The sequence below is a fragment of the Neolamprologus brichardi genome, chromosome 20, assembly GCF_056152115.1.
Source record: "Neolamprologus brichardi isolate AB-2024 chromosome 20, ASM5615211v1, whole genome shotgun sequence".
Taxonomy (NCBI): Eukaryota; Metazoa; Chordata; class Actinopteri; order Cichliformes; family Cichlidae; genus Neolamprologus; species Neolamprologus brichardi.
The window spans coordinates 19501220-19515895 of record NC_142123.1 but is presented as its reverse complement, the minus strand read 5'-3'; the positions used below and the strand labels follow the sequence as shown (position 1 = coordinate 19515895).

The 14676-nt window shown below is 42.5% G+C and overlaps 1 protein-coding gene across 1 annotated transcript; it reads right to left on the bottom strand.

Moving 5' to 3' along the window:
* Positions 1-11136: 11136 nt before the first annotated feature.
* LOC148096971 (uncharacterized) lies at positions 11137-14081 on the bottom strand. The gene is made up of 4 exons (XM_087834117.1): positions 13901-14081; positions 12044-12137; positions 11810-11897; positions 11137-11706 (listed from the first exon to the last, which is right to left on the bottom strand). The coding sequence occupies exons 1-4, from the start codon at positions 13992-13994 to the stop codon at positions 11329-11331; spliced, it is 654 nt and encodes a 217-aa protein (XP_087690243.1). The 5' UTR covers positions 13995-14081; the 3' UTR covers positions 11137-11328.
* Positions 14082-14676: the final 595 nt, after the last annotated feature.

The following is a 14676-nucleotide window of genomic DNA, read 5'->3' as shown; positions in this document are numbered from 1 at the left end:
TCCTCCCCACTGCTGTCAGACTCTACAATATGGACTTCACAGCTGACCAAACACACACATCCACACGTGCAATAACACTAAGTGTAATTCTCTTTTTCTGACAACATTGTATTTTATTCTATTGCATATGGTGTTTTATTGTATTGTATACAGTATCTTGTTCTTATTATCTTATCCTATTCCAGTGTTTTGTTTTGTTTTTTTTTTTTGCTGCTGTAACTTCATCTTATCTTATCTTATCCTAACAAAGGATTAGATTTTTACACTCAAGTTTAAATAGCTTCAATGATTGGGGCAGGCTGGGTTATTTTGCCTTTGTTGCCTTTTTTTTCCTAATAAGTCTGTCATCTTTCACATGAAGCTGTAACTCTGCCATTGGGGAGTATTGCTTTGTCTGTCCTTCTCACACCTGCTCTGAATCTTGAACAATCAAACCCAGAAGTATTTGAGCAGCATATCTCTGCCAGATTGTCCTCACTATTTTGGTGGTAATCAGGCTCTGTTATTTGTAAAACGCTTGATAGTTTTCTCCTTTAATCAGTGTCATTGTCTTGTCTGCATTTCACTTGTGATGGGCAAAGCAAGGCTTTGTAAAACACTGAAACATTTGAACAGTTCTGCTGGAATGGTATTGAGTTCCCCTTTAGAACATAAGGTACACCACATACAGGCTGTATCCCAAGTCAGAAGGGTCTGGAGCCTTGGAGGACGTGGTCTTCGTGGGCTGAAAAGGCCAGAAGTGCAAGCCTTGTAGGCTTGTGAAATGGGACGGTCCAGCCCTCAAATTTGTGTCACCAACTGTACACGCCCTTACCACTTCTCCTGATCAGAGAAATGGATGCGGAAAATGTACTCACTGCTCTTGTCTGTCTGCTACTTGAAGAGCGACTAAAACAAAACCACGTTCAGGTACAGTGAAAAATACATACTGATACTGACATTTGAAGTGTGCGTATTTGAAAACGGTTCACTAGCTTAAAACTCCAATATTTACCACTGTAGACATGATTTTCTCATAGGAGTATTTGGGCCATCATCCTTTACAGTGAACTAGTACATTTTAGTACATTTCCCTCAAGTACAATAATGAAAACAATGTTTCGACAAGTAAAGTCATATTTTAAACTACAACAACAGGAACATCCATAATGATGCCAACAATAAAACAATTCCTGTCATTTTCCATATTTCCCTTCACCAGACCAGACCCCTGTACTGCAGGATTAACCTGAGTATCCTTGTCCTGAACAGGTTTTTCAATGATGAGGACACTAGGCCCAATTTTCGCCTGAGCAGGGAGTCTCTGAAAGTGCTGCTGAGCTCCCTCCTTTTGAATGCTCTGCCAGGCCTTTACCGCAGCGCTTTGCAGTTGATGTTTGTTTGTGAGCCTGTCTGTCCGATGTGTTGTCTTCAGCAAGTGAAATACACGCTCAGTTGAGTTAAGATCAGGTGACTGACTTGGCCATTCAAGAATATTCCACTGCTTTGCTTTAATAAACTCCTGGGTTGCTTTGGCTGTAACTGCCTTTGCAGTGTGCTTTTTTGAATGCTTTTTTCAGAACTGTGCTGGCTTTTTTAGATATTTTGAGGCAATCTATCTTTTCTGTTCTTGAGGCTTATGAGTGACTTGCACCTTGCAGTGAACCCTCTGTATTTACTTTCATGCAGTCTTCTCCTTAAGGTACACTTGGATATCGATATGCCTACCTCCTGGAGTTTCATTCACTTAGCTGATTGTTGTGAAGGGGTTTTTAATCTGCATGGAAATGATTCTGCAATCATCCTCCACTGTTCTCTTCTGTGGACACCCAGGTGTTTTTGGACCTGTTCACCAGTGCTTTGTCTTTTTCTCAGGATGTACCAAACTGTAGATTTTGACACTCCTAATATTGTAGCAATGTCTTGGATGTTTTTTTTTTCTGTTTTCGTAGCCTAAGGATGGCTTGCTTCACCTGCATGGACCGCATGTTGTGTGTTCACAGCAAAATCTCTCAAATGCAAGCACACCACACCTTTTATCTGGTTAATTGATAATGGCATAACAAAGGAATTGCCCACACAGGCCCACGAAGAGCCTTTGATTTCCAATTGTCCAATTACCCTTAGTCCCTTCGAAAAGGGCGTGGCACATGTTAAGGAGTTGAAGCTCCTAAACTCTTTGTTCAATTTAAATGTGGATGCCGTCATTTGAAAGCTGAGAGTCCACAAATTATGACCATGTTCATAATATAACTATAATTGGAATATGTTTCAGTAAACATGTAAAAAACAAAACTTGTGTTAGTGTCTAAATATATATGGACCTAGCTGTACGTATTATTTCTTCTCCAGCCACCTTTCTCACTCACTATGTGTTAATAGACCTCTCTGCATTTAATCATTAGCTATTATTAATCTCTGGCTCTCTTCCACAGCATTTCTTTTATCCTGTCTTCCTCCCCTCACCCCCACCCTGTTGAGTCAAATGGCCGCCCCTCCCTGAGCCTGGTTTTACAGGCAGTTTTTTCCTGTTAAAAGGGAGTTTTTCCTTCCTACTGTCACCAAAGTGCTTGTTCAAATGGAATCGCATAATTGTTGAGGTTTTCTCTCTTTTAGTTTTTGTTTTCTGTTGTATCTTACAATATAAAGTGGCTTACAGCAACTGTTGTGCATTGGCTGTATATAAATAAAATGGATTAAACTGAATTGAATTGGAACTGGGACAAGTGATCCATGTGGCTTGCCTTGCAGCACCTTCCTCTGGTCGGAAAGGGATGTACAGCGTGTCGGTAAAGTGCCAAAGGGGTACACATTGTGCTATGGTGGATTCGGGCTGGTTCAAATATTGGACATTTGGACAACATTCAGCTCTCAAAAGCCCAGCAGCACTTGTTCAATTCCCAGATGTTTACATATTGCAAAGAAGAGGGGATGATACACAGTGGTATTCATTCATGTACCCAGCTATGTTTGAGACAAGTTGGTGCCATCAAATTCAAAATGACCAAATGTCCCACTTTAAACAGTACATATTGTTAGTTTAAAAATTTGATGGGTTTTTTTTTTTTTTTCATTTTCTGTGTTCTTCTGCTGTTAATAAAATATGAGTTGGAAATCACTGCACTGCATTTGGGTTTGTTTTTTAAAAAACACATTACACAAACTCCCAGTGTTTTGGGGACTGGGCTTGTACATGTTGACAAGTATGTAACTGCAGACTTCTGCACTCCAAACCCATCTGGCCTGCTTGGATTGCTGAAATGTACTGCAGTGCAGTCAGTGTTCCCTTTGTGTACCCAAGAGATAATGGCAAATAGAAATGCCAGGTGTGTTTTGCAGAACGAAGATAAAATGACATCAGTTTAATAAGCTCCCACAATTTCCAAAGCCCTACCAGGAGGCAAAATGATGAAAAGCTGTGGGGTGGTTGACTCACTTGTGTGGAGCTGGAAACTTTTATTTAACCCAAGTTAATTAGATATGTTCATGTCTTTCATCAAGGCCACCTTTCTCTACTAAGGTTCCATAACTCGATCTGGCATAATGGCAATGAACAGGCATTTTGGCTCCAGTGTCAATCACTGACACTGCTCTGTTTTAACTTGCTTCTTTTGTTGCACATTTTTATTCATCGGCCATCATTCTTGCAAAGAAGCAGAGAAAGGTTTTTCAGATTAATTGGATCAACGATTAAGTGGGAGGCATCCCACCCCGCTGAGCAGAGACAATAGCAGAAGAAAGGGTAAATGCAGGCGCCAGCTGAAAATTGACACTTGAATTAGATAATGAAGAATAGAGGGTAGAAGAAAAGAAAAGAGGCCCATCGGTGTGAGGTCTTCAAGGAGGTGCAGACTTTAACTTGTCTGGTATGTCTGGTGTGTGTATGTGTGTGTGTGTGTGTGTGTGTATATATATATATATATATATATATATATATATATATATAAGAGAGAGAGGGAGAGAGAGACAGTTTATTTCCTGGACACACAGCATTATCACCTTGAATCAACAGAACTTACATCTGATAGATTCAGCAAAACATTTTAAAATGAGAGATAACCATTGCAGTGTAATCCCTTGTCTGTCTGTAATTTCATCATAGTGTTCAAACTCCACAGATCTCCACTTGAGTTATCTCAATTTACCTGCAATCCACACGCTCTAAAGGATTCACAGCCAAAATCTTGGTCCCAGCGCATGAATAAACAGCCCCCCCCCGCATGGTTGACCACACCTGCTTGATTTTGCTTGGCTCCAGTTTCCTTCTACAGTCCAAGGTCATGTTTATTAGGTTAACTTATAATTCTAAATTGGCCATAGGTATGGAATCCACTTAAAGCACCATAATTTATCCAGGACCTTATTTTATGCAGTCAAGGCACATATAACACTTAACTGCATAAAATAAGGTCCTGGAAAAAATTATAGTTCATAGAAGAAAATACAAAGCACTGATCTGAAATGTTTGATAGTTGGCTGAGGATTCAGGACGAGTTGTGGATGGAGTTAAAGAGAAAAATCACTGGAGTCAAAGTTTCAGCTGAGCAGGTTATAATACCTGATCAGTACATCTGCAAAGAATAGGACTGAATGTTACCATTGAATGTTAGTATGCTGTTAGTTACACTGGTCTCAGAACTGATAAATAAGGCATTGATAGGTAATGATGGAAAATGCCAGTGATTACTGATGTGTTCCACTGGTTATTAATGGGGCTGAAGCTGCTACAAATAGGAATTTCAAAGAAATATTCATTTTCAATTTATGCATGGGAAATTCTTCAGCAAAATGTTATTAAACCATGTAATGATGGCATGTCTTTAAATCCTATCTTCTTCAGTAAAAAATACTCAGTGATGAACCAGATGTGTACCAATGGTGACATGCTCTGAGATTTTTTGCTTTCCATTCCCAAATGTTTGGTTGAAGCCCTTGCTTTGCTGTTAGCTCCCTAAAATGATCAGGTCCACTGACACCAGCTAGCAAAGCCAAAATGTCTCCGTCAGCCACGAGGCTCCAGTATGGGTCATAAACCATGGCCTCTAGTTGTTAGTAGTGCGACTGGTGTAAATCAATCACAATGATACTTTCTGCCTTTAGTAGCTCTCATCACGCTAATTGCATTTAAGGGGTTACCTTTCTTTAACGGTTGACTACAATTACTTGATGCTGGAAAATGAGTGTGCAATCCCATAATTCAATTCAGTTTTATGTACTGGACCAAATGTTCTATTTACATTATGTACGCTTCTTTTAGGCATAACATACATTTTCTTTGGTATGCAGTGTGACAAACTGGACAAGCAGTTGGAATACTCTCCAACTGTCTCAGATTGACATTATTCTCCACATATGTTTATTTGCTATGATTTGCTATTGTCAAAGTAATGTTGCTGCGCTTACTATACTCTTGGTTTAATCTGGTGATGTCAGATATGACATCATCAGATTAAACCAAGAGGAGGGATGTTTTTTTTCCTATATTTATTCCAATTTTTCCTTTTGATTATTTCAGGTTTACAAAGTTATTTGCTGATTTCTTTAATATATAGAGCCATTTAGTTGTGTGAATGTGTTAATCGTGAGAGTAGTGAGCTTTATGTGATTCTCAGCCATTTGTGTTAAGTTTGAGATTTCTCAGCTCAAGCTAGTGGTACTGGCTAGACTAATTGAAGGTAAATTGAGAGCACTGTAAATATAGTCAGTCTCAGATTGATTTAGATGAGGGAGAAGAGGTGAGCTTACCAAGGCCGTTTGTGGTTTGACTTTTGCTATAAGTTAATTTGGGGGAGTTTTGTTGAGTTTGACATATTATGAAGGGCACTGTAAATAAAGTGCTAATCTCTGGGAGTTTTATTTATTCATGAACCCACATGACACGCATAAATAAACTACAGAAACATCTTAAAGACTGTGTGACCTCTAATTTCCTGCTTCTAAATTCAGATGAAACTGAGGTCATTGTCCTCAGAAACATGGTGTCTAACAAGATACTATGTCTGAGTGGCATTACCTTGTTCTCCAGAAAGACTGTGAGGAATATTTCTGATCACAATATGTCCACAATATGTCCTACTGGGCGATCGTGGCACAAGAGTTGGGAGCTCGCCTTGTAATCGGAAGGTTGCCAGTTTGAGCCCCGGCTTGGACAGTCTCAGTCGTTGTGTCCTTGGGCAAGACACTTCACCCGTTGCCTACTGGTGGTGGTCAGAGGGCCTGGTGGCGCCAGTGTATGGCAACCTCGCCTCTGTCAGCCTGCCCCAGGGCTGTGGCTACAATGTAGCTTGCCATCACCAGTGTGTGAATGGGTGGATGACTGAATCTGTAAAGCGCTTTGGGGTCCTTAGGGACTAGTAAAGCGCTATACAAATACAGGCTATTTTACCATTTACCATTCAATGTCCATATTTGTCAAGGTACTGGGTTGTGTGACCCAGTGTTTGAGTTTTTATGTATCTTTTTGTATTCATTTGTGTTCCAGTTTCAGTTTAGCTCATCTAGTTAATTTCCAGGTTGCTGTTTAGTCCTTTATTTCTTGGTTCCTTTTGTCATCTCCCCCTGTACTAAGTCTCCCTGGTTCGTGTGTCTACCTGTAGGGATGCACCAATACCACTTTTTTGGAAAACGAGTACGAGTACTTGCATTTCAGTATTTGCCCATACCGATACCGAGTACTAAATAGTACTTGAGTAATAAAAACATGATTTAAATTTATAGGTAACAGTTTTAGTCATATAATTTAACCCTGCGTCATTCATGGCTTTAATCATGTTTTTGGCATTGTCACCAAGCACAACATGTGCTGATGTTTTAGGTATACCCCATGTCTGGAGCATTTCCTCAAACACATGCGCTATAGCCTGGCTGGTGTGCGAGCGGCGGAATTGTTTCGCATGTAATATGGCTTGTTGCGGCGTGAAACTCTCGTCTATCCACTGGGAGGCTAACACTGCTTGTCCAAATATCCGTGGTGAAAGTAAATGCAGAGGAGGCTTGCAGTAGGCTGTGGATATCTCACCCCAACCGGTCGCAGCAGATGGCCGCCCCTCCCTGAGCCTGGTTCTGCCGGAGGTTTCTTCCTGTTAAAAGGGAGTTTTTCCTTCCCACTGTCGCCAAAGTGCTTGCTCATAGGGGGTCATATGATTGTTGGGTTTTTCTCTGTATCTATGAAGCGCCTTGAGGCGACTTTTGTTGTGATTTGGCGCTATATAAATAAAATTGAATTGAATTGAATTGGATATGTTTTTTCACAGAGTCGTGTAGTTTAGGCAGCTCCGTGTCAGTCATGTAGCGGTGGCTTGGGACATCCTATCTGGGCTCCAGAACATGGAGGAGATGCAGGAATCCCACATTTTCTACCTCCGAGAGTGGCTGGTCACTCAATGCAATGTACTCGATAATTGCCTGTGTTATTTTCACAGCACGTGGATTGTCTCTGGACATTTTCTCTCGTCTTGCAAGAGTTTGCTGCAGTGTGGGTTGTGTTGGTTTAGAAGCGTGGGTAAACTGTTTGTACTCGTTGTCATGTTGGGATTTTAGGTGCTTGATTAAATTACTTGTATTAAATGCGCTACCTTTGGAGCCTCCTCTGGACAATTTCGCTGAGCACAATTTGCAGTCCGCCTTTGTTTTGTCATTTTCATTCACTTTGAAATAGTTCCACACGGCTGACATGTCTCGCCTTGCCTTCTCCCCACTCTGAGCTGCAGCCTGGGGGTGGGCACTCGGCGCCAGTGTTGGTCAAGTTACTTGAAAAAAGTAATCAGTAACTAATTACTGATTACTTCCCCAAAATAGTAATCCCGTTACTTTACTGATTACTTATTTTCAAAAGTAATTAATTACTTAGTTACTTAGTTACTTTTTAAAAACACGATTTACAACCTGAATAGGTGATAAAGCGATAGATCTGTCAGCCCAATTCTACTTTTTCTGCATAATCCATCATACAAAATGTAATCAAATGGAAAAGTCTCTTTTTTTAAACTTGTTTTATCAGTTTTAATCTTTTAACTTTATGCATCAAGCAAAAATTAAATTATATGCAACATTCTCTGACTGGAAGAAATTAGTTTAACATTTAAACCTATTTTCTGCACATTCCAGCACATAAAATAAAATATTTTTTGTGTTTACACTCAGTCTTTCAAATAGATGCAAGTAAAACACAGCAGAAAATAAATAAAATCAAAGACTAGCGGACAGCAGCGGTCAGTTGAAGAATCTGCGACTTTCTCTGTGAATTTCCCATTACGTCGTTGCGCACTCTGAGCTTGTTTAGGGGGTTTTTTTCGGTGTAAAAAGAAGTTTTCTTCCCACACACAACGGACACTAATGTTTTTGTCACTTTTTATGGAATCAAACTCAAAGTAAGGTCAGTACTTCCACGCTTTAAACGCTGCAGGCTCATACTCTCTCCCGCACTTGATATATGATCCATTGTTGATCTGCACACAGCTGTTGTCACAAACATCGCACTCGCTTACGTCACTGTCATGAGACATTCTCGCAAAAAAAATCACAGTTTCAGTAACGCAGCGTTCCTACGGGAAAGTAACGGTAATCTAATTACCGTTTTTGCAATAATAATCCCTTACTTTACAGTAACGCATTACAAGTAACACATTACTGCCCATCTCCGCTCGGCACCTGTGATTAACCCCTTACATGCCGGTCAAACATAGACATTTCTCAGAGTGTGGTATCGGTCCCCGGTATCGGGGAACTTTTAACGAGTACGAGTACTTTAGAAAATGTGGTATCAAGGCCGATACCAGATACCGGTATCAGTGCATCCCTATCTACCTATCATGTTTCATGTCTGTGTGGTTCTTGTTGTCAAGTTCATGTCATGTCTACATCTCCATGTTTCCTGTTTTATTTTGAAAGAGTCTGGTGTTCTTTGTTCATTGTATTTAGTTTCACTTCCCCTGTCCTGTCATTAGGTTCATGTGTGATAGCTGTTCTCCCTCATGTGTTTCCACTTCCCCGATCATCCCTGTGGGTATTTAGTCTCTGGCTGTATCCCAATTCAGGGTCTGCAGCCTTAAAGTACGCAGCCTCAACAAACGCAGCCTCAACGAACGCAGCCTCAACGATCCTTAAGGGCCACGTACTTAAAGACCGCTAAGGCCGGAAGTACGAGGTTTGTGAAATGGGACGGTCGAGCCTACAAATGTCTGTCACCAGCTGGACACGCCCCCACCACTCCTCCCGATCAGAGCAATGGATGCGGAAAACATACTCGCAACTGGCGTCTGCCTGCTACTTGAAGAGCTACAACAAACCACACGTCACAGACGGGTGATTTTGTTGCGACTAATCCAAGACCACGTTCAGGTACAGTGGAAAATACATACTGATACTGCAACTGATATTTGAAGTGTGTGTATGTGACAACGGTGCACTAGCTGACAACTCTAATATACACCAGTGTACACGTGAGTCTCACAAAGGAGTATGTGGGCCATCACCCACCACAGTGAACCAGTATATTGTAGTACCCCCCCCAAGTACAATAACCATTAAAATGTGTAGACGCGTCAGATTTGTAAACTACAACAACAGCAACATCCATAATGATGCCAACAGTAAAGCAACTTCTGCCGTTTCCCATATTTCCTGTCACCAGACCAGACCAGACCCCTGTACTGCAGGATCAACCTGAGTGTCCCAGTCCTGGACAGGTTTTTCAATGATGAGGACACCAGGCCCGATTTCCGCCTGAGCAGGGAGTCTCTGAACGTGCTGCTGAATCTCCTGAACCAGGACCGGAGACATAGGTGGGGTGCCACAATTGAGGTCCTTGTTTTTGCATTTTGGCTAGCAAGTGGAGCATCCTACAGAGTCGTTTCCAGGGTGTTCGCAATACCCCATTCCACTGTCCACCGCATCATCCACAGAGTCACAGAGGAGGTGGTGGCTATTCGCCACCACGTCATCCACCTCCCTTGGACCCCTGAAGAGCTCCACATCGTGTCCCGTGGGTTTGCAGAGTTGGCAAGACACAGGGTGTTTTTGAAAGCTGCTGGAGCAATTGACTGCTGCCATGTCCGCATTAAGCCTTCCAGCGGCCCTGATGGTCAGTGCTACAGGAGCAGGAAATTGGTCCCCTCCATCATCCTGCAGGCAGTTTGTGACCATCAGGGCCGTTTCATCGATACATATGTGGGGTGGCCGGGGTCAGTGCATGACTCCAGGGTGCTCCGCAACAGCCCACTGTATAGGAGGAGGTGCACCACACCTTTGTGCCACATGTATGTCAGTAGGATACATAAGCAGTGTTTCACCAATAATCATCATGATATAATGGGGACTACAGTGTATGTTCGTGTATTAATACGTTATGTACAACACAAAACATCTGTGCCAGGTTATAACAGTATGTGCCATCCTGCACAACATCTGCCTCGGTGTCGGGGATGTTGTGGCCCCAGAGGATGAGCCCGAGGATGACGCGCAAGATGAGGGGGAGACTGGTTTGGAGGCAGGCAGTGGTGCCCCCTGGCAGGATCGGCTATCTGCTGAGGTGTCTGCACTGGAGGAGGTACCCCTGGACCACGATTATTGTTAGGAGGCAGGTATGCTGTTTGCAGTGCATTGTTAGAGTGCTAGAATATTACGTGTGACATCCATATTAACAGGATTGTGTGCACTTTGTGCTTGCATCTTTCGGCATACATTTCAGTGACATGGCAGCTGTCAATTCCACCAGCCCTGCAAACCCAAGTCATGAGATGATGTGGTGGACAGTGGAAACGAGCACCCCTGAATGACTCCTGGCCACCAAGCTGGAGATGCTCCACTCAGCAGCTGGAAATGCAAACCAAGGGTCTCACTTGTGGCACCTCATTCCTTTCTGTGGTCCTGGTCCAGCAGATTGAGCAGTACTGCCTGAGACTCCCTGCTCAGCCACATAACAGGCCTAGTTAACAGTGCCTGTGCATACTGGGACACTCAGGTTGATCCTGGACTGCAGTGATGAGTCCCAGTGAATAATTACTGTCATGTTGTGTTTGGGTGTGCTGTGTCATTTGTGTTGCACTGATGGTATTCCCTCATTTCACACACTGACTGTCCTTATGCAGTTACACATATACACATATATTGTGACGTCGTATGCAGTATGACTGACTGCTCCAAATACAGTTGGAGTGTAACAAAAGTTTGTTTATTCACAGGACTTTGTACATTCTGTTCATTTTCCACATTTGTTCAACAATTCAAATAAAAAGTGCAACTTGTATTAACAGAACTTAAATTATTTTGTCCACATTACACATATCCTGCACAAACATAAATATGGGACCTGTAGGTGTTTGTACAATAATGGGTCCTATTCACACTACCTCACTCATTCTTTTTTCCCACAACCTTCTCCAGTAGAGTTATGATCCTGTCCATTCGCTCAGCACGTCTGTCTTCAATCTCCCTCTGTAGCCTCATGTCCTCTTTTATCAATTCCAGGACTTCATCCTCCCTGTTCCTCTTCCTCTTTTTTGGTTGTGCCTCCAGCTGGGCCTCTTCCTCCTGCCGTTCCACATCCTGTCCTTGGGTGCCCGCTGCTGTACTGGGACCTGGAGTGTCCTCTTGGATGGAGGCAATCAGGACTGGAGGCCTGGTGGACGGCCTCTGTCCTAGGACCTCGTTCAATGGGACAAACCAGGGCCAGGTAGCAGCAGTGGTCTTCCCACTCACCCCCTCACCTGTTGCGGGATACTTGCAATCCTACAGGCAGAGGGGATCAAAGTGGCAGTTCACCGCAACAGCAACAGTACAGGTTTACATGATGGGGTTCATATGCTTTATATTCCAATGGTACTGCACATACTTTGTATTTTTTCTTTAGGTTGTCCCATTTTTTTTTCGCCTGCAACGGGGTGATTTGGCCCGCCAGCCCCATCTGCTCCAGGATTGCCCTGTTAGACGGAATATGGGAGGACATGTCAATGATGTTAATCCCTGCACAGGATCCTCAGCAATATGTGCCAACTGCGAACTACAAGACAGGACAGGCACTTTCCAATATGCCCAACAGATTTATGCATGCATACTGTTGCTATACCTCCAACCCGCAGCGGCTGAGTTCCTGGCACCAGTGAACAGGTGTTCGTTTTCACCCCGGAGTTTGATGAGCTCAGCCGTCTCGTCCTTACTCCCTGGAATGTGATGGGACAGTGGAGTACATTTTATAACATGTTACACTTCTGTGTTATCATTTATCCTGTTTGCCATCTGGTATCATACGTTTGCACATTCAGCTGTGTGCAGCCTCCCAACTTCACTCTCAACCAAGCCGATTATCTCAGGAACAAATTAGAGATGGACCGATCCGATATTACGTATCGGTATCGGTCCGATACTGACGTAAATTACTGGATCGGATATCGGAGAGAAATAAAAAATGTAATCCGATCCATTAAATATCAAAAAAGCACCTCACAAAACTTGCGACACGGTGTAACTCGCCTCATAACCGTAGCACGTTGCAGCAGTGTGCTCACGTGATAGAGCGGCTGTGTGTATTTGTAACCTGCTAGCAAACATTTCGTCTCCGAGGAAGTTTTCCCAGAGAGAAGTAAAGCAAGTGTGTAAGTTCATCTCTGAATGTTTGTAAAGCATTCCCACGTTAAGCTTAACAACCGATATATGGAGCGACTGCCTCTTCTTGCTGCTACTTCAATCATGAAACTGATCAATGATCAGCTGATCGGCTTTTCTGTCGCGAGTCCGTCTCTCTTCTTTGTTTTTGGCCCACTTTGCACCAGAAAGAGGAAACCAGCGGCTGAACAACAGCAGCACGTTTAAGCTTGATAATCTGTTGTTAGAATTTATTTAATATTACTTTCTACACCAGGATCTTTTTCTACGCAGCTGACGTAACTGTGCAGGGGCGGATCTAGCAAAGTTTAGCCAGGGGGGCCGATAGGGCATGAACAGGGAAAAGGGGGCACAAAGACATACTTTTCTTTCTTATTCTCATTTAAAATGTGTAGCTTTTAATAAATAATTATCTGAATCTTACACCCAAAGTTTTAATCTTATGTAAAATATATAGAAGTCCATTACTGTATATAGTAACTGTTAAGCCTAATATACCCTAGTAAGCTAGACTACTATACCCTATTAGTTAGGCTGCTTAATATTTCTGCTAAGTACTCTTTAAAATACCAGAATAGGGAGGATGGAGTAGGTTTAAGTTTATTAGATTGATCAGTGTTGCTGAACTATGAAATATTTTGGCTGCAGTGTATTTTTTACATACAGGTATAACAGAATAGCTTTAGTGTTGTTGTTTATTTAAACTTGAGTATGAACTTATACAAAATGCAGCAAGATATTAAAAAAACAGTTTTATTGATTAAAAAACACACTATATCGGATTCATATCGGTATCGACAGATATCCAAATTTATGATATTGGTATCGGTATCGGACATAAAAAAGTGGTATCGTGCCATCTCTAGAACAAATACAACACTGTCATGGGCCACGCAATAACATTTGTATGTTATTTGGGTGACTTCTGTGACATGTTTAACCTGAGTGGCGAGTGATGTTAAACTGTGCGCGGGCGGGTGCGCTGGAACGGAGAACGCTGTTCTCGCCGGCAGGATGGGTTACCGGTAACAGATGTCTCCGACAACGTGGGCGCACTTGTACTGATATGTGATGTGTTGCCACATTGCGCAGATATTCGGGGTTTACACGGCTACATTTTTGTGTTTTGTTATCTTCAGGTTGTTGTTGGTGACCCTCACACGGTAATATAACAGACCGGCCAGTTACAACTCAGCGGGACTGTGTATTTACAGTCACCTACGTGTGATGGCTGTGGATGAATTCACCGTGACATGTACAATTACACTGCCATTATCTTTTGCATCTTGACAATTGTGTCGGTACTTCCAACATAACGTACATTTATGGATGTGGGTGTCCTCTGCCGCTGTTTCTGCCGTGTCTGTACTTGCTGCCATCATTGCAAACTGAATTGGCCGGGCTGCGCTATGCATTCTGGGATATGTTGGGCCACAAAGTCTACACTGCCACAGCCTTAAAATTCAGGGAAATGAAGGACGCATTTCAGGGACGCATTTCGAGCAGCCTTTGAATTGGGACAGCCTTCGGCGCGCCGCTGTGACGTAATCAGCCTTAAAATGCGGCCTTTAAGGCTGCAGACCCTGAATTGGGATACAGCCTCTGTGTTTCATTCAGTCTGTGTCGTGTCATCTATGTATCTTCCCTCATGTTACGTCAGGTTTCAGGACTCTGTGCTGGTCATATTCATGTTGCTTATTCATGAATATGTTTCATAGTTCCTTCATGTTCCAGCACAGAGCCCTGTTCATAATTGTCACAGTCACCTTGTCGTAGCCTTCCTAGTTTTCTCAGTCAAGTCTCAGAACTGGAGGTCTACACAGGGGAACATTGAAAGACACAGACCTGCCTGCGACACCAAGAAACAAAAACGCAAACTAACGGTCTTGCAACCACTTAATCTGAAGCTCAACCAGGACATAGAAACATAAGGGAGGCAGGAATACATAAAGTGACTTGGGGAATGTAATAAAACTCAAACCAAAACTGTGAACAGAAAAATTTATGGAACCAAACCCTAGGAATATAGATAAAAAGAAATGAACCAGGCAACACTAAGAAACATGCAAAACTCTGGGTCCAAGACCCAGGAAACAT